Genomic DNA, 19,216 nt, shown 5'->3' on the forward strand with positions numbered 1-19,216 from the left:
AGGCCAGACCAGTGCCACCAGGAAGTGGGTGCAGAGGAAAGGACTTGATGGAAAAGAATCCTTTGGGTTTGATCCCGCCTGGAGGAGAACATCACAGGACTGGAGATGGCTCTTTCCACTGTGATAGGTGTGCTTCAAACCCCATGGTGCCACCCAGGAATGGAACCCCCAACCCCAACCCAAGTACCATCTCCTGGGCTACTGAGAAGTTTCTCACTTTTGCCACCAGCTCTTTGAAAGCAGAGGGGGCTGAGGCATGCCTCTGAGAAGGGGTCTCAGAATTGCCTGAGCAGGCCGGCTCCTACAGCCACCCATGACCCCCACCTGGAAATCCACAAACCACTGTCCTGGCTTGGGGCGGGGGGGGGGCAGGGGGCAAAGTGTCCCATCCCTCATGGGCATTGGATCTAAAGAAATGGATGCAGTGATCTGGAGTCCTGCAGCTGGGAACACCACAAGGCTCAATCCCATGTGCTTTAGAAACAGTCTACAGTGTCTTCAGGGCCAGTGAGGCCCAGAGTGGGTAGTGCTCTGAATGCCTAGACAACAGGGAGCCAGCAAATCAAGCGCCAAGTCTGGCTGACCTGGAAAGGTGCCCTGGGCAAGTTCCTCCTCCAACTGTGTGTTGTTGCCTTTGTTTTCTTCCTCTTGGGTGGGGCCCCACCACTGCGGTAATGTTAAAACCCAAAGCTGTTGAGTATAATTCTGACTTACAGCGACCCTATAAGACAGAATAGAACAGCCCTATAGGGTTTCCAAGGCTATAAATCTTTACGGAAACAGATTGCCACATCTTTATCTGACAGAGCAGCTGGTGGGTTCGAACCACCAACTATTTGGTTAGCAGCTGAGCACTTAACCACTGCACCACCAGGGTTCCTCTGCTGTAATGTTAGGTGGCACTGAAAGAAATGCTTTGTTGAGTACCTACTATGTTTTACATCGATCCTCACACATTCTTACAACTCTGTGGGGTTGACATTTTTCCTGTTTTGCCAATGAAGAAACTGCTCAAGGAGATTAACTTATCCAAGATCTCCCACCTAGTAAGTATGGAATCGGGACTGGACCCACAGTCTGCGTGACTCCGAAGTCAGGATGGGTTTCTTTCTCCCTCAGAAGCTGCCTCTGAGAGCCCAGGAAGACTCTGGGCCTTAGGAGGCTCTTACAGGACTTCACACACCCCAGGAGCCAGGCCAATATAGGATGGGGGCTGTGGCTGTCCAGGGGTCGGTCCCCAGTTCTTGAGCAGGGAGTGTGGACACTGAGCACAGCCAGGATGACAGGCTGGTTCCTGCCAGCGTGGGGAGCCTGTGCAAACAGGCAGGTGGAGCTCTCGCTCTGCGCCACAGGCCCTCTGCGGTCTGCAGCCGTTTGCATTTCCTGAAACCGGATCTTGGTGTCAGAGCCGCCCCCGGACCAGGCGGGCGGGCGCCTCAGCCATGGCCCTGATGGCCCTGCGCAAGGAGCTGCTCAAGTCCATCTGGTACGCCTTCACTGCACTGGACGTGGAGAAGAGCGGCAAGGTCTCCAAGTCTCAGCTCAAGGTGAGGGGTACCCGGGGCCCAAGGGAAGACTTCAGACTCCTCTTACTGGTCCCTGCTGCCTGGGAGCCAGGCATGGACACCGTGCCACTCTGGGGACGCCCAGCCATCCCAAGGCCCAGGCCTGGGGGGTGGGGAGGGCAGTACTGGGTAACTAGGGCGGCATGGCCTGGTGGACACTGCTGCCCCCCATACAGAGGTACCAGTGAGGTGCGTGTAGAGACACTACCCAGAGCCGGGCCTGGGACTGTGGAGGGAATGATGGGATCTGAGGGCCATGGGCCAGGGCACATCACGGGCTGAGATGAGCAGACATGTACCCTTAAGAGTCATGCTTGGGCACACACCCTACTCCCTGCTGTTTCCTCTTCGCTTTGAAGAGACAGTTAGCCAGCACTTGTCAGTCACTTCCTCCCAGAGCTGAGGGAGGCAGAAAGGGCCTCTCCTAGTCCCAAACCAGGCTGGCTCACCGCCACTCATGGGCAAGAGAGTAGCTCCTCTGAATCCTGCCCCCCAAGTAGGACAGAGCTGGGAAAGGGGCCAGGATTGAGAACCTCATTATGCTACTACCTAGCGCACATGCATGCACACACATGCAGGCACACGCGCATGCATGCATGCATGCACACACCAGGTTGGGAAAGTTACCTTAGGCCTCGGGACCTCAGGAAGGGAGGAGGCAGGATCTGAGCCCAGGAAAATCCCCATCAGTGGTTGCCATAAAGTTCATCATCTGGCCATAGACAATTCCTGGGAGGCCAAAGAGTTTCTCTTCCTCCTCCCTCCTCCAGTCCTTGGTTAGTGCTGCCTTCCCCACCCTAGTTAGTGGCACAAAAGACCCTACTTCTTAGGAAGCAGGGCCCTAGGTGACTGGAACAAGGGAACACTGGTGGAAAGGGGCAGAGCAGGCTTTAGCTCTCTGGGACCTGCCTAGGGATTCATTCATTCACTCTACAAATATTTATTGAGCACGACTGTCTCGCCTGGGCCCCTCCCCGCCTAGGAGGGTACTGTCTCAAGGGACCTCTATGCTAAGGACCAGAGTAGGATGTACCTGTAAACCTGAGAGAAGTGAGCAGGACAGGAGAGGCATTATGCTCCACCCCCACTTCAACCCCCCACTTTGCTGAACTTGGACCCAAACTGGTCTTATCCTATAACCAGCCTATTCCTTAGCCGGACTTGTGTTGTTGTTGTTAGGTGCCGTCAGGTTGGTTCCAGCTCGTAGCGACCCTGTGTACAACAGAATGAAACACTGCCTGGTCCTGCACCATCCTCACAATCGTTGTTATGCTTGAGCCCATTGTTGCAACCACTGTGTCAGTCCATCTCATTGAGGGTCTTCCTCTTTTTCACTGACCCTCTACCAAGCATATGTCCGTCTCCAGGAATTGGTCCCTCCTGATAACATGTCCCAAGTACATGAGACAAAGTCTTGCCATCCTTGCTTCTTAGCATCCTGGCTGTACTTTTTCCAAGACAGATTTGTTCGTTCTTCTGGCAGTCCATGGTATATTCAGTATACCGGACTTGTGAGCATATGATTAGTGGTCACCTGGGGAGAACCTCCCAACAGGCAGGTTTTTCCTTACATCTTACTTAAATCTCTCTTCTTACAGATCCTGTCATCTGGTTGGGTCCTCAGTATAGACGGAAGTAAAGCAGATCATTCAAAATCCATCCCTGCAGAAACTCTGTGTCCCACACTCACCTCCCACCCTTTAATATCTTGCTGGAACATTCCCAACCCCTATGGCTTATTGCCTCCAAAGTACCATTTCCCACTCTCCATTACCTGTGACCCCTGTGGTCTCTCCAGTCTCTCTGTGCCCCTCACATATGGGGTGACTCCCCTTTCCCTGGTGCCATCAGCCAGTTAGACCTCCTAGCTTGAGCCTCTTAGTCTTTAACTAGACTGATGGCAACCTCCATCACCCCTACAGCAACAAAAGGAGTTGAGTATTTCCAGGGAGGATTCCATGGGGAGCTTGCATACTTAAACTATCCGCTGTCCTTGGACCACATCATCCCAGCTCAATCTTAAGCCCACTATCAGCAGCACCTCTGGTCACCCAGGACCAATGGTAGATTTCTTCCCCAGAAGTGTCCACTCTGGGAATCCGAGCTAGCAGTAGAAGGCTCAGGGGCCCAGTGAGGAGTGCAGCAGAAATGACAGGGCCCATGTCATAGGAGGGAAGGATGGGGAAGCAGTGCTCCCCCAACCCCATATTGGTGGGTACTGGATTGGGAGGAAGTGATGATAGTGTTGGGGGCAGGGGTGCCAGAAAGGTCAAAGAAGCAATAGAGAAGCGGTCAAAAGGCACAGGAAGAAGCAGATGAAAGAGATACCAGCCGGGCCCACTCCCTCCCCAGAAAAGACTTTGGGAGAAAGGAGAAGATCTTGGGGTTAGCCTGTTCTTACTAAAACTGCTCCTGGCCTTGGGGTCCTCAGTTGGGATGGGGCAGGAGACCTGCACCAGTCCAGGGCAAGCTGTATCTGCCTGTGACAGTCACCTTTTCTCCCTTGATGTGTTGCTGCTTATTGACCTGGAAAACCCATGATGAGGCCAGAGGGAGGAGGAAGAAGAGCAAGTCCTCTGAGAAAAAGCCCAGGGAGTCAGGATAGTTTTCCCTGGGAAAGCAAAGGCTTGATGGAGAGACCAGAAGGGTTTTCCTCTCTTTGAATTATTTTGGAAAGTGCAACGGTCTTTGTCCATTTGGGTTGAGAACATTGAAAATAGACCAATAGGAATGGCACATCTTCCCGGAATGGACTTAAGTTGAACACAACTTCTCAGGAGTTGAGGGCTGTGAGTTTTTGCAGGGTCTGCAGAACCTCCTTCTCTAAAGAACTTAGGAGAGCAACTTTGATTTTAGGCCTGGTGGGGGATCTGCTAAGAATTTGGTCTCCTTCCTTCTCTACTTCCAAGTCTAGAGGTATGGGGAAGAGGATGTGGATGGGGCAGTGTGTCTCCAGCTTGACAGGATCTTAGGAGGCTGCAGGTCCAGCACTTCCCCTTGATGGCAGGAGCAGGGGGAGGCAGGAAGGCTGTGTAGGGGTCTTCCCTACTTGGTTACATCAAGCTTCCCAGGCTTCTTAGCTCCCAATTGACATTCAGGGTAGTCCTGGCGCCCAGGGAGGGTCTCTTGCCCACTGAGAATCTCTGTGCCTCCTTTGGTTGGGGAAGTTAAGAACAATGCCAGTCCAAAAACCTACTGGCTGGGGTGTCTCAGCTTTGCCCTGAACCCAACATGCTGCCAGTCTCCTCAGGCTAGAATTGGAGGGAAGGGGTGAGGAGGAGGAGGATTTAATGATGTGCAGAGCCCTGGACTTACAGCCAGAGAGGCTTGGACCTGTATTGCTCCCCAGCTGGCTGACCTTGGGCAAGTCACTGTCCATCTCTTAGCCGCTGGTTTCTCATCTGTAAAGCAGGAGGGTTGAACTAGGTGATTGCCAAGCTGTCTAGACAGCCTACTAAAAAAACAAAACAAAACCTCAAGTAATTGAAACTGATCCTTGACGCAGCCTTCTTTTCCCTTTTCCAGGCCTCTGTCTTCCCTTTGATAACCACACCCAACCTCTCTGGCCTCATTTTGCTCTCAGCAGACACACAGCTAATCCAGAGATTCCCAACTTTTTCAAATTCCTAGTGCTCTTCCCTCATGATAGGAGTTATCCTTTAGTACCCATCAGTTGAGAAAATCCAGTCACTAGCTCTTTTAAAAGGGTCACTTAGCACCTAGATACATTTAAAGACTGCAGTCTATCTAGGAGAGATTATTCATTCTCTGCAGTCATTGATGGTCCTTTTACGGATTCCCAAACCCTCTACATTTACTCTCTGGCCAGCCAGGGGTTCAAGATCCTGAAGGCTGGAAACTACAGGTGCAGTCCTTACAGCTGTTGTAAATAAGGCCTGACACCTGTCCCTATCCCCAGAATTGAGTTTTTAGGGGACGCCAAGCCCCAGATAAGGAGCCGTGTTGGCACAGTAGTTAAAGCTTTAGGTCGGCAGTTCAAACCCACCAGCCACTTCACAGGAGAAAGATGTGGGAATCTACTTCCATAAAGATTACAGCCTTGGAAATCCCGTGGAGCAGTTCTACTCTGTCCTATAGGGTCGCTATGAATCAGCATCAACTCAACGGCAATGGGTTTTTTGGTTTAAGCACCAGAGGAGAACCACCTCCCACGTGCTTCTAGAGTGAAGAGTAAATAAATGAAGCCTTTTAAAGGTTAACAGCTGCCCACCCAGAGGTCAGGGGCTGCCTGGCTATGTGGGGAGATTGTGGGAGTTCTCTTTGAGGGAGCCCAAATGAGGGCAACATGCCGGTCACTGGTTCACACCATGGCCCATCTCAGATGACTTCTCTGGGGTGGTGGTTCCTAACCCTGGCTGAGCATCAGAGTCACCCAGGCAGCTTGTGGGAAATACAGACACCTGGACCCCACCCCTGGAAACTCTGAGTCAGTAGGCCTGGGCGGGCTGCCATATTTCAGTTTCACCAGCTCTCTAGGTGATTCTGATGCCCAGCGTGCGTTAAGAGCCAGCACCAGTATTGCTTAGAGAGCCAGAGCAGGGCTTTGGAGTCAGACCTTGGGCAAAACCTTTGACTTCTCTGAGCCTTGATTTCCTCATCTGTAAAATGAGGATAATGACAAGCCCTGCCTCCAGGGCTGAGGATTGATTGAAATCAGCAGGTGAGCTCCTGCTCATCACTGGCCTCCGCCCATGCCATTTCCTTTCCAGCATGGCCCCTCCCCTAGTCACACCCTCTCCTCCCCACACTGCACCCCACCACAGGAAGCCTGGGAGTCTGAGGTCAGCCCAGCTCTCTGGGGAGAGGCCCTGAGCCCTGAGTCTCTGGAGCTTTTTATTCCTCCCTTGTCCTGACACCTGATAGCTCACGGGCAGAGCCTCTGCCCTGGGCTCTTCAGATTCCAATGTCAGGAGATTCAGGTGAGGAAAATGGTCTAAGTAGGTCTTCGAAGACAGTGTGGACATGTGAGCCAAGGTAAGGAGCCCCTCAAATAACTCAAAAGCTCCTATGTAGCAGGTTCTATTCTGGGATAAGGGTGAGGTCTTTTAACACCCTTTTTAGAGATAGGAAAACTTGAGCCCAGTGGAGTTAATTTGCTTGAATAGATTCAGTCCATGTGTGTCTGACTTTGATGTTTTTTTTCTACTTCTTCTGAGAAAAGGTTTAACTTCATTCAACACGTATGAGTGCCTGTATGTGTCAGGCCCAGTGATAGAGCAGTGAACAGAACAGACAAAACTCCCCACCCTTGTGGTGCTGGCATTCTAGCCAGACAGATGATAAACAAATAAATTGTATAGTGTGATGGAAGGTGATACATAACATTGAGGAAAATAAAGCAGAAACGGAAATAGAGAGTATGTATGTGGGGAGGTGAGGGAGTTAAGAGTTAAAGAAGGTGGTCAGGGAAGGCCTTCCTGAGAAAGTAACATTGAGTAAAGAACAGGAGGAGAGAGTGAGCCATGCGGAGACCTGGGTGAAGAATGTTCCAGGCCAAGGGAACAGCAAGTGCACAGGCCCTGAGGCAGGAGTGTGCCTGGCCTGTTTGAGGAACATCAAGGAGGCCACAGTGCAAGAGGGATGAGATCAAAGAAGGTACAGGAGGTCAGGTCTCATGGGTGCAGAGGCCTCTGGAAGAACTCAAGCTTTTACTCTGAGAACGATGGGAAGCCACTGGAGCATTTAAGTTAGGTTTGAGAAGCTCATCAAAAACATTTAGTATGCGGGGGGCACTGTACTGAGCTCTGGAGTCAGGGTTGGGATTCGCGGCTGTCCTGCCCTCAAGGAATATAGAACAGCAGAAGTGCTCACACAAACAGGGAACAGTGAAAGAGTATCATGACAGAGCAACTTAATAACAGGGCACATTAATAACAGTGGTTAATGCCACTCTTTGTCTTTCATCTCTGTTGTTTAAAAATTTTGTCATAAAAGCAATATATGCTCCTGGTTAGAAAAACTCAGCATGCAGAAGAGTATAATTTTAAAGAGGATGAAATCTATTGTAAAAGTAAAACATGTTTCTGACTAAAAAATTCAAAGAATAGAGAAGAATGTTAAAGGAGTGGAAATCCCCTCCTGTGCTCTCCACCCCTCTCCCTGGGAAATGATTGCTTTTTTCTACATAGGAATAAACATATTAGGTTAAACTGTATGAAATTGCTGACGTACTAAAATAATTTCATATAGTTCCACCTAATCTTTACAACGTATTTATTTTACAGGCATTTTATTCTGCAGCTTGCTTTTTTTCACCTGCCAATATGTATATATTTCCATGTTTGTTCATAAAATTTAATAATAAAAATAGCTCACAACTTTTATCAGACAATGCACCATGCACTAGGTACTGTGCTAAGCACTTCACTTGAAACAACCCTTTGGAGCAGGCAGTATCATTATCCTCCTAGAGGAGAAGACTGAGGTCTTGGAGAAGTTAAATCGCTTGCTCGTGAACACACAAGTGGCAGAACTATTGTCTTTTCAATCATGTATAGTGGCCCAAGGCATGGTGTACCCTAATTGTGAAACCATTCCCTATTGAAGGAATCTCAGGTTGCCTCCAATTCTTCATATTGTAAACAATGCTACCATGAACAACTTTGTACATGTAGCTCTGTTCCCTTGAGCATCTGCAGATGATTAGAAATGTTGGGGCAAAGGTCATGCCCAATTTAAAGTTTGATAGATACTTGCCCCTCAGAAAGACTGTACTAGTTGACACCTCACCAATTGGGCATTAGAGTCTCCACTTCTCCACAACATCCTCAGTACTTGATAGTGTCAGTCTTTTGCATCTTTGTCAGTTTATTAGGTAAAAACACTTTCCATATGGGAAGGGAACTAACATTTGCTCTGTGCAGACCTAAGTCTGGAACTTCATATATCTCATCTCACTCCATCCTCACAGCCTCTGCATGGCAAGTATTATCCCCCATTTTATTGACAACGAAACTGAGGCTCAGAGAGGTAAAAGGGTTTATCAAGGCCCCACAAATAGAAAGTGAAAGTCCTTGGCCTTCCACGTCCCCCCACTGGAGCACAGCCATTTGACTGGAGCTACACGGGAAGGTTTCCTTGAAGTATATGAAGAGTCTTGAAGGAAGATAAGGACATGGGTAGTTTGACAAGAGGCAACAGATGGAAATATGCAAAACACTTAACATCTGTCACTTTAGAAGTAGTCAATGAATGTTTGTCATTATTATTCCCCTAAGTCAGTCCCCTTGCATTTTAAGTGCTAGGCATTGAGCCAGTGGCACCTCTTAGAGTAGGGATTGGTATCCTACGGCTAAGATATATTAGTCAGGACTTTTCTGGGTGTAAGTGATAAAAACCAAACTCAGAATTCGCTCACATACTCAAAACCCCAAGCATAGAAGTGGCTTTAGGCATGGCTGGACCCAGGTCCTCAAATGACGACTTTGTCTCTTGGCTCTGCTTTTCTCACAGTTGGCTGTATTCTCAGGCAGTCACCTCCCACACAGGGACAAAGAAGCCGTCTGTGCTCCAGGTTTACCTTCTAACAACAACCTCATGGAGAAAGTATACTTCTTTCCACCCAAGGAAGGCAAAAATCCTAGGGCTGATTCTGAGTGGCCCAGATTTGGTCATCTGCCCATCCATAAACCAATCACCATGACTCTGATATGTCCACCCTGCAGCTGGGTGGGATGGTGGTGTAAAAGTTTGGTTCTTCTTGTAACTTGAACCATAGATACTGAAAGTGGGAGAGGGGTCTTTCCCAAAGCAAAATCAAAGCTCCATTACCAAAATAAAAGGAAGAAACCTCAGATGTCCTCTGGAACTAGGGAAGGCAAAACCGAAGATGTCACACAGGGTAATTTGAAGAACATGGGGACTAGGGTTGAGGAGAGGGCCAGGGATAGCTGCCCAGAGGGAAGTGAGGGAAAAGAGAAGCACTGACCCCTTCACTGGACACCCCGCCCCCAACTTCCAACATTGCTGAGGAGAACCTGAGGTCCAGGAGAGTACTGAAAAGAAGCCCCAAACTTTTCTCCCTCTTCTCTCTCAGAATAAGTGAAAGCTTGGTGCACGTACCATCTCTGAAACATTGCCAGCTCCTGCCTCAGAAGAACAATCCCCAGGTTAACTGCTGATGGTGGGAGCAACCCTTACTTAAATACAGCATTTATGGGCTGTCTTTGGTGTGCAGAAAAAGGTCTAAGTGTTGTGGGATATGAAGTTGAGCAGAGAACTTGTCTCCAGAGTTCACAATCCAGCTGGGGAGAGCAGCTCGGGTTCAGTATTCTAATAGGGAGGCACACTTAGCTTCAACCTCAGCTCTGCCATTTACTCTTAAATTCTCTAATTCTCTTGGTATTTTCCTGTGAAAAACAGGGATAATAAAATCTGTGTATCAGAGTCATTGTGGGGACTAGAAATGGGGTATAAAAAGCACTTCATACAGTGGCTGGCACATAGTAAAAGTGCACAATAAAAAAAAAAAAGCCATTGCCATCTAGTTGATTCTGATCCATGGTGACTCTATAGGACAGAGTAGAACTGCCCCATAGGGCTTCCAAGGCGGTAAGTCTTTATGGAAGCAGACTGCCACATGTTTCTCCTGCAGAGCGGCTGGTGGGTTCGAACCACCAATCTTTAGGTTAGCAGCCAAGTGCTTAAACCACTGCACCACCAGAGCTCCTTCAAAGTGCACAATTGTGACTTTTTAATCACTTAAGCTATCTGTGATAAGTGCTGTAATAGAATTACCCCAGGGCAATTTTATTTTTTACTTGATCCCCTTGTTCAAACTTCAACCTCCTTCTTCCAATATCCTGGGTTTCTTCCAATATCCATGTTTCCTCTCCACACCATCACGGCTGCCTGCCCCATCCCGCGGATCACTTTTCATGGCCCTTCTGTGAGCCCTCCCCAGCTGTCTTTCTTGAGGGGCAGTGACTGGAACCATACATTCCCTTCCTGGAGCAGACACACCTGGGTGCTAGGCACACTGCAACCTCACACTGAACCTTGGATGGAAACTGATAAATTAGGGGCTTCTGCCCAGGACAGAGTCCCTGGGTAGTGCAAACAGTTAACTCTGCAGCTGCTAAGAGGAAAGGTTGGAGATTCAATTGCCTCCAGAGGCTCCTGGAAAGACAGGCCTGGCAATCTACTGAAAAATCAGCTATTGAAAACTCTATGGAGTGCAGTTCTACTCTGACACACATGGGGTTGCCACGAGTCAGAGTTGACTTGAAGGCAACTGGTTTTTTGTCCTGAGGTGGCTGGCTGCTTCCCTTCAGTTCGGGCAGCCAAGCATCGTGGGAAACATTGGGCTTTGGAACTGCACAGAGATGGATTTGAATCCCAGCTTTTGTTCACTGTGGCTCCTTGGGCAAATTACTGAACCCCTTGAGCCTCAGTGGCCTTGTCTGTAGAAAGAGGACACCGATATCTAATGCAGTAGTTAAGAGCGTGACCTTGGGTGAGTTACTAAACATCTCAGGGTCTCAAGGGTTTTTTCCTCTGTAACATGGGGATATTAATAGTTGTTATGGGGATTAAGTGAATTATATGTAAAGTGTTTAACACAGTGCTTGGGAGATAGTAAAGACAGTATTTTAGTTACTATCGAACAATGTGTGCAGAGAACTTAGCCAACATGGGGGGAGGTGAGCAGGGAGGTGAGGAGCAGTCCTTTGGCTCAGTTTTGGTTGGGACATAGGAAAGCAAACTGCTACTCTGCCTCAGGTGCTGTCCCACAACCTGTACACAGTCCTGCACATCCCGCACGACCCTGTGGCCCTGGAGGAGCACTTCCGAGATGACGACGATGGTCCCGTGTCCAGCCAGGGCTACATGCCCTACCTCAACAAGTACATCCTGGACAAGGTAAGGCCCAGCTGTGGGGGGCAGGGAACTCCTCTAAACTCTCCCACTTCCCCAGTTTGGCCAGTACCACCCCAACTCCTCCCCCTCTAATAAACTCCCACTTTACCCCCTCTGTCCCTGCTCCCCTATCTCCATCCCAAACATCCTAGTCATTTGCCTCTCCTTGCCCCCATCAGCTCACCCTCAATCCCCCTCATTTCTATCCTAGCCTCCACCCTTCCCACAACCTTCCACTCCATCCTACGCTTACCTCCAGTTTCCAGCTGTAACCTTCACAAAGGGCTCTCCAGCCCACCACAGTCCCTGCCCCATACTGTCCTCTCTGCTTCTCACAGCTGTCACTGTCTTCCCAGGTTCCTCTTGACTATGCACCTCCCTTTGGGTTTCCCCTCCTTTCTCCCCTGGGCTGACGGACTAGTTTCTCTGTTGGCAGGGGACTTGTGTGTGGGGGTGGGGGGGCTGGGGGCTAGAACCAGTTTACTGCCTGTTAATCACTTCAAGGTTTCCTGAATTTAGAACCCTGACTTGGCAGGGTGGGGAGCAGGGACATAGATTAATCAAAGAAACCAAGCAAGAACCTAGCTTGGTGGGAGTGCAGGGATGGGGTGGCCATCTTGGCTGACTTGCAGGCCTGGTGGCAGGTGGAGGAGGGGGCTTTTGTTAAGGAGCACTTTGATGAGCTCTGCTGGACCCTGACGGCCAAGAAGAACTATCGGTTGGATAGCAACGGGAACAGCTTGCTCTCCAATCAGGATGCCTTCCGCCTCTGGTGCCTCTTCAACTTCCTATCTGAGGACAAGTACCCTCTGATCATGGTTCCTGATGAGGTAAGGGTAATGGCAGCTCCAGAGACTGAGTCACTTGGGGCCAGGTCTTAGCAAAACCATGAAGGAGGCCAAAGCTGCCTTCTGTACTTTCCCACTTCCCCTTCCTTCACTGTCTTCCCATTCTAGTAGCTGTCCTTACCCAGCTGTCTCCAGATGCCTACAACTGCCCATATCACAGCAAGTGTGCATCTTCCAATACAACCAAAATTGTACCTCCATCGTGATCTGCAAATTGTATTTACACAGAGTGGTAAATGACTGATACATTACTGAGCATTATAAAGTGAGAACAATTTGGAATCAAATGGTAGGATTTGCGGCACTACAGCAATCTAGGAAGGGAGTTATATGGAGCTATTTGAGGGGAAGGGAGACCTGCCTGTGACATCCTTCCAGTTACTCCAGATGGGCAACCATGTCTGGCCCAGGTTCCAGACCTTTCCCTTCCTCTCTTCTATAATATAGGGGAGAGCCAGGGCAGACTCAACTCAGGGTCCCAGAAAGGAAGGGACTCCTTTCTGCTAGGGCAGCATGAGAGAACAGGCCTAGAATCTGGCCCCTACCTCTTCAACACATAGGTGAAGCCAGGGCAGGTGTCCCCCTTTTCCTGTACACCTGCACCCTCCTTCTGTTCTCGTCTCTCCTCTGCTCATTCCACCTTCTCCTGACCTTTCAGCCCTCTTTATGGCTGTGGAGATGTCAGGTTGAATTTAAGTCTCTGGAGCAGGGAATACCGGGGGGTGGGGGTGGGGGCTCTGTGCTTATAAGAAGGAGTCTTGGCATATCTAACCGCATTTGGATTTGTGTCCTTGCTTCTGTTTGTGGGAAGAATGAGGGGAGGCACCTAAACCCTGAACTGGAGCTCCCACCCCGACTCCTCCCCCAGCTGTGACCCAATAGAACCCAGAGTGAAAGTTCTGGAGATAGTGTCCAGAAGCTGCTGGGGGCAGAACAGGGACATGTGTCCATCTGCAGACGCTTGACTGGCCACCCTTGTCAGATGCCTGTCAGTCAGGACAAGGTGCCCTCTCAGAGGCTAGGCGGCTGCTTTGTTGCTATGATCAACACGCAATATGAACGAACTACAGCAGGATGTACCCCAACCACCACTTCCTGTTCCTCTGTAACGAGTTTCCTGTCCCTGCCCTGCTTATACCCGCCTCCAGTCCCCTTGCCCCCCACAAGGGAAGTGTCTCCAGGGTTGGGGATTGGGACTCGGAATAAGGACCCAAATGGGACCCAGGAGATCCAAATCTGAGTTCTGGCTGCGACCAACTTACTGTATTACTTAGAGCAAGTCATTTCTCCTTTTGGGCCTCAGTTTTGTCATCTGCAGAGTGAGGGTATTGGAATAAAGGGCCCTTCCACCCCCTCTGACATTTTCTATGATTCACTGTCTCTGCCTCACCCCCCAGCCCTCAGCTCCCACCTTCACCCTGCCCTTAATTTAAGGCTGAAAGGAGTGAACTAAGGGTTAGGGACAGGAAGGAGGATACTTGAGTTGGGGTTGGAGCTCCAGAAGGCCCTCCTAAATGTCTACCCTGGTCTCCACCAGATCTGGTCCTCTGGCCCCCCAACTCCCTGCCCCTGCTCCCCTCTGCCCAGGCTCTGGGAGCCAAATGGGGGTGCCCCCGTGGTGTTGGTGCCGGCAATACGGCCTGCTGCAGCCACCAGGCCTTCCTTCTCCCCCTCCAGGTGGAATACCTGCTAAAGAAGGTTCTCAGCAGCATGAGCTTGGAGGTGAGCTTGGGTGAGCTGGAGGAGCTGCTGGCCCAGGAGGCCCAGGCGGCCCAGACCACCGGAGGGCTCAGTGTCTGGCAGTTCCTGGAGCTCTTCAACTCAGGCCGCTGCCTGCGGGGCGTGGGGCGGGACACCCTCAGCATGGCCATCCACGAGGTCTACCAGGAGCTCATCCAGGATGTCCTGAAGCAGGTCAGGCCAAGCCGGAAATTAGGGGAGGACCCTGTGGCTGGGTAAATGGGGACCTGTGAAGACTCTGACTTTGCTCTGGCTGGCAGGGCTACCTGTGGAAGCGAGGACATTTGAGGAGGAACTGGGCAGAACGCTGGTTCCAGCTGCAGCCCAGCTGCCTCTGCTACTTTGAGAGTGAAGAGTGCAAGGAGAAAAGGGGCACTATCCCGCTGGACCAGCACTGCTGCGTGGAGGTAAGGGGGCAGGGGATGGGGTGGAAGACATCTTAGCACCCAGAGGGTCTCTAGGATGGTGTGAAGGCAAGGGACTCAGGAGGAAGACTGATGGAGAAAAGCCACAGTAACACAAATTTCTGCTTGGATGAGTGTACGCCAAATATACCTGGGTGTCTCAAGGCCCTTCTCACCCATGTTAGCACTTTTTTAAAAACTAAAACTGCAAATCAAGCAACAAAGCATTGGTGAATAATGTGGATTTTGCTAAAGATTTCAGAGGAGATGGCTTAGGTCTCACAGCACACCCCAAAACTTTGTAAAAATCTTCTTTAAAGGTCTCTCTTCTTTCCCCTAATTCCATTCTTTTTGGCATCTCTACACCTTCTTATTCTCTCTCAACACCCCTCTCCTCTCCCTCTTCCCTTCTCTTTTTCTCCCTTGGCTCTGTCCATTTTTGTCAAAGAAGAAAACGGGAAAGAGCACAGATCTAGGTAGAAATCCTAGCTCCGCCACTAACAGCCAGTGTGACTTGGGCAAGTTCCTGGACCTCCTGGCACCTGTTTCTTTCTCTGTACAGTGGAGCTAATAATGCTTGCCTGGTAAGGTTTATTGGGAAGAGCAAATAAAATAATGCATGTAAAATAGTAGTACAGATTCTGGAACATAAGCTCAGTATGTAATAGCTATTATTACCCACAAGGAACCGGTGGCACAAATGGTTAAGTGCTCGGCTGCTAACTGAAAGGTTGGTAGTTCTGACCCACCCAGCAGCTCTGAGGGAGAAAGACCTGGCAGTCTGCTTCTGTAAAGATTACAGCCAAGAAAGCCCTGTGGGGCAGTTTTACTCTGTCACATGGAATGGCTGTGGGTTGAAATCTACTCAACAGCCCCCAACAACACACCATTCTTTACCACTAGAATGTAAGCTTAGTGAAGGAAGGGATTTGGCCTGTTAGACAGGCCTCAGTACCCCAAACGCCTAGAACAATGAGTGGCACCCAGTAGATGCTCCAAAAATATGTCTGAAATGAATAAATGGAGGATTTTTTCAACAATCAGGGCTATGTGAAAATTAATGTTCTTGAGTAGTAGGGACCCTGTCACTGGAGTGTTTAAGCATAATCTGCATGAACACTAATCAAGTGGCTACTATGTGCTAGGCTCTTTGGAGAGATACCAAAATGAAAATGGCCCCGCCCCTGCCTTCAAAGGGCAAAGCTACAGAGTTTCCAGGACAGTACCCCCATAACTGTCCAAGACAGGCCGCCTAGGCTTCTGGCAGAGTGGGAGAGGCGCCCTGGGAAGACGGTCAGCCAGAAGGGGTAGGGCTTGAGCTGGAGTCCGCCAGGGGTGGGTGTGACCCCAGTGAGGCCAGCCCAGCTGCCTTCTTCCAGGTACTGCCCGACCGCGAAGGGAAGCGCTGCATGTTCTGTGTGAAGACCGCCTCCCGCACATACGAGATGAGCGCCTCAGACACGCGCCAGCGCCAGGAGTGGACGACTGGTAAGTGCTGCGTGGCGTGGGTCTGCTTGGCCTCTTCTGTGAAAAGTCCTGTGGGAGGCTGGACCTGAGAAACTCCTAAGGCCCCTTCCCGGCAATGGGTCACCTCAGACCCTCTGCTTGCTACCAGCTGACCTCTTCCTGCTCCCTTTGCAGCCATCCAGACGGCAATCCGGCTGCAAGCCGAGGGGAAGACATCGTTGCACAAGGACCTGAAACAGAAGCGGCGTGAGCAGCGGGAGCAGCGGGAGCGACGCCGGGCAGCCAAGGAGGAGGAGCTGCTGCGGCTGCAGCAGCTGCAGGAGGAGAAGGAACGGAAGCTTCAGGAACTGGAGCTGCTGCAGGAGGCGCAGCGGCAGGCTGAGCGCCTGCTGCAGGCGGAGGAGGAGCGCTGCCGCAGCCAGCACCGTGAGCTGCAGCAGGCTCTCGAGTGCCAGTTGCGCGAAGCAGAGCAGGTGGGGCCAACACAGGGGGGAGGAGGCCGTGGGCTCGGTGATAGTGGGGGGCGTGGCCTGGGATCGGAGGACCACCGAGTGGAGGGGCTCAGGGCGGGGCCTGGAACTAGGGTGGAGGTAATGTGTGTGGAGGCGGGACAGAGCCTGTGGGCTTGAAAGATGGATTATGGGACGGGGCCTGTGGCAGGGACGGACACATGAGCTAAAGAGGGTGTAGGGGAGGCGAGAACCAGGCTGAGGGATGCTTGAGTTGAGGGATGGTGTGGGGCGGGGCCTGAACTGATGGAGTTGAGTGATAGATACAGGGTTAGACCTGGTTCTGAGACCTTCGTTAGGGGACGGGGCTTGAACAGGAGACGCTAAAGACTGTTTGATTGGGGATTAGTTTGGACCAAGGCTAGACTAGGTTGGACTAGAGTTGAGCTGAGTTTACAGTGAAACCAATTTGGAGAATGCAGTATGCGAAGGCGGCCTAGGCATGCAGAGGCAATTAGGTTTAGGGTTTAAGAGATCTGGATCTGGAGTTAGACGCATGGATTCAATCCCAGCCGTGCCTCTTAGGAGCTCTGTGTTCTCAGGCAAATTACTTAGCTTCTTTGTGCCTCAGTTTCCTTGTCAGTGAAATGTTGATGCTATGAGTCAGAATCGACTCGCGACAATGGGTTAATAGTACTTTGCTCATAGGAAAAAAAAAAACAACCCATTGCTGTCGAGTTGATTCCGACTCATAGAGGTACAGCAAAAAAACCCGTTGCAGTCAAGCGAGACTCATAGTGACCCTGTAGGACAGAGTAGAACTGCCCCATAGGGTTTCCAAGGCTGTAATCTTTACGGTAGCAGACTGCCACATCTTTCTCCCCAGGACCAGCTGGTGGGTTGAGCTGCTGACCTTTCAGTTAGCAGCTGAGTACTTAACCACTGCCCCACCAGGGCTCTTCCATACAGATTAAAAAAAAAAAAAAAAAAAACCATTGCCGTCGAGTCGATTTCGACTCAGGGACCATATAGGGCAGAGTAGAAGTGAGGATTAAATGAGAAAACATCTTTAAAGTTTTCAATACCTTCTAGTTGTTATGATAATAATTATTATTGCTATAATTCTTATTGGAGCCCTGGTGGTGCAGTGGTTAAGAGCTCGGCTACTAACCAAAAGGTCTGCAGTTGAAATCCACCAACTGCTCCTTAGAAACCCTGTGGGGCAGTTCTGCTCTGTCTTACAGAGTCGCTATGACTTGCAATCAACTCGACAGCAATGGTTTTCTTTTTTACAGTTATTGTTAAGGCTGATGCTAAGAAGAAGGTGACCTGAGCTCCTTTCCCCCACATGATACCTGTTTGGTGATCGTTATGCAACCCAGCTAGGCTGTCGGAAAGGGTCAGATCAGAAAACCCCCACATGGAGGGACTCCCCCCACCTTCACCGCCAGATAGCCTGGCTGGGCTGGCCTGGCTGGGCCCTGGGGAAAGGGCATCATGACCACCCCGACTCCCCAGAGCCCCCAGTGACCTGGCTCTGTGTCCTGCACAGGCCCGGGCCTCCATGCAGGCTGAAATGGAGCTGAAGGAGGAGGAGGCTACCCGGCAGCGGCAGCGCATCGAGGAGCTGGAGGAGATGCAGCAGCGGCTACAGGAGGCCCTGCAACTGGAGGTGAAAGCTAGGCGGGACGAGGAGGCTGTGCGCCTTGCCCAGACCAGGTAGGCCTGAAGGACCCCTCCTGGTTCCCGCACCCCCTTTCTGTTCTCCTACTTACTGAGCACCTGTGAGGTGCCTTAGCACTGGAGACAACCAAGTGCTCACCCGGCAGACTGCTGGAGGAGGAGGAGGAGAAACTGAGGCAGTTGCTGCAGCTGAAGGAGGACCAGGAGCGCTACATCGAGCAGGCACAGCAGGAGAAGCAAGAGCTGCAGCAGGAGATGGCGCAACAGAGCCGCTCCTTGCAGCAAGCCCAGCAGCAGCTGGAAGAGGTGCGGCAGAACCGGCAGCAGGCAGATCAGGAAGTGGAGGTGAGGCCTGGTGTGGGATAGGGTAGAGGCTGGTGGAGTGAAAGCTTTAACACAGTAACTAGGCTAGGTGGCCTTCCCCTAAACCCTGGCTGCCACCAGCTGGCTGAGTGGCGTCAGGCAAATTGCCTAACCTCTCTGAATTCCACAATGGTCAAGTGCTCCACTGCTAACAGAAAGGTTGGCAGTTGAACCCACCCAGAGGCTCTTTGGGAGAAAGACCTGGGGATCTGCTTCCATAAAGATTATAGCCTAGAAAATCCTATGAGGCAGTTCTACCTGTCACATAGGGTCACTATGAGTCAAAATCAACTCGATGGCACCTAACAACATCTGGGAAAAGGGACTGGTAATAGCATTGTTGGATCCCTGGATGGCCAAATCGGTAAGCGGTTAAACGCTGGAATAGGACTACTAGCCCAAAGGTTGGCAGTTCAACCCCCTCCCACCAGAAGCACCTTGGAAGACAAGTCTGGCGATTTGCTTCCGAAAAGGTCACAGCATTGAAAACCTTATGGAGCAGTTCTACTCTGCACACATGGGGTTGCCATGAATCAGAATTGACTGGACAGGGACTAACAAACAAGCATTGTTATGAAGATCAAACAAGATAATACTTGATAGGATGTAGTAAATGCTAAAGAAACGTTAGCTGCTTTTTTTGTTGTTATTATTAATCTGGGCAAAGCTTTTTCCTCCTACTCTTCCAAGCCCGTGCCTTGCTATCCCTGTCCTTGAGCGCCACTTGTTGGAGCCTGTATCTTTTTTTTTTTTTAAAGGTACAGAAGAGGGTTTCTTTTTTAAAAAACAAAAATCTATTATTATTTTATTTTTTTCAT

General features: G+C 50.5%; 1 protein-coding gene across 3 annotated transcripts in view; it reads left to right on the forward strand.

The window, feature by feature from the left end:
- Window positions 1–489: 489 nt before the first annotated feature.
- Window positions 490–19,216, forward strand: part of DEF6 (DEF6 guanine nucleotide exchange factor) — a 21,141-nt gene continuing 2,414 nt past the window's right edge. The window contains exons 1-9 of one of the 3 annotated variants that reach the window (XM_023724781.1): window positions 490–1,547; window positions 11,307–11,447; window positions 12,200–12,274; window positions 13,970–14,206; window positions 14,293–14,439; window positions 15,816–15,924; window positions 16,078–16,376; window positions 17,905–18,071; window positions 18,182–18,380. In XM_023724781.1, the coding sequence (XP_023580549.1) occupies window positions 1,443–1,547; window positions 11,307–11,447; window positions 12,200–12,274; window positions 13,970–14,206; window positions 14,293–14,439; window positions 15,816–15,924; window positions 16,078–16,376; window positions 17,905–18,071; window positions 18,182–18,380 (1,479 nt within the window). In that variant the 5' untranslated portion in view covers window positions 490–1,442. Of the gene's footprint in view, window positions 1,548–3,271; window positions 6,561–11,306; window positions 11,448–12,088; window positions 12,275–13,969; window positions 14,207–14,292; window positions 14,440–15,815; window positions 15,925–16,077; window positions 16,377–17,904; window positions 18,072–18,181; window positions 18,381–19,216 lie in introns of those variants that run through there. The other 2 variants (XM_004389842.2, XM_023724782.1) reach the window with 2 other exon arrangements.

The sequence above is a fragment of the Trichechus manatus genome, unplaced genomic scaffold, assembly GCF_000243295.1.
Source record: "Trichechus manatus latirostris isolate Lorelei unplaced genomic scaffold, TriManLat1.0 scaffold00261, whole genome shotgun sequence".
Classification (NCBI taxonomy): Eukaryota; Metazoa; Chordata; class Mammalia; order Sirenia; family Trichechidae; genus Trichechus; species Trichechus manatus.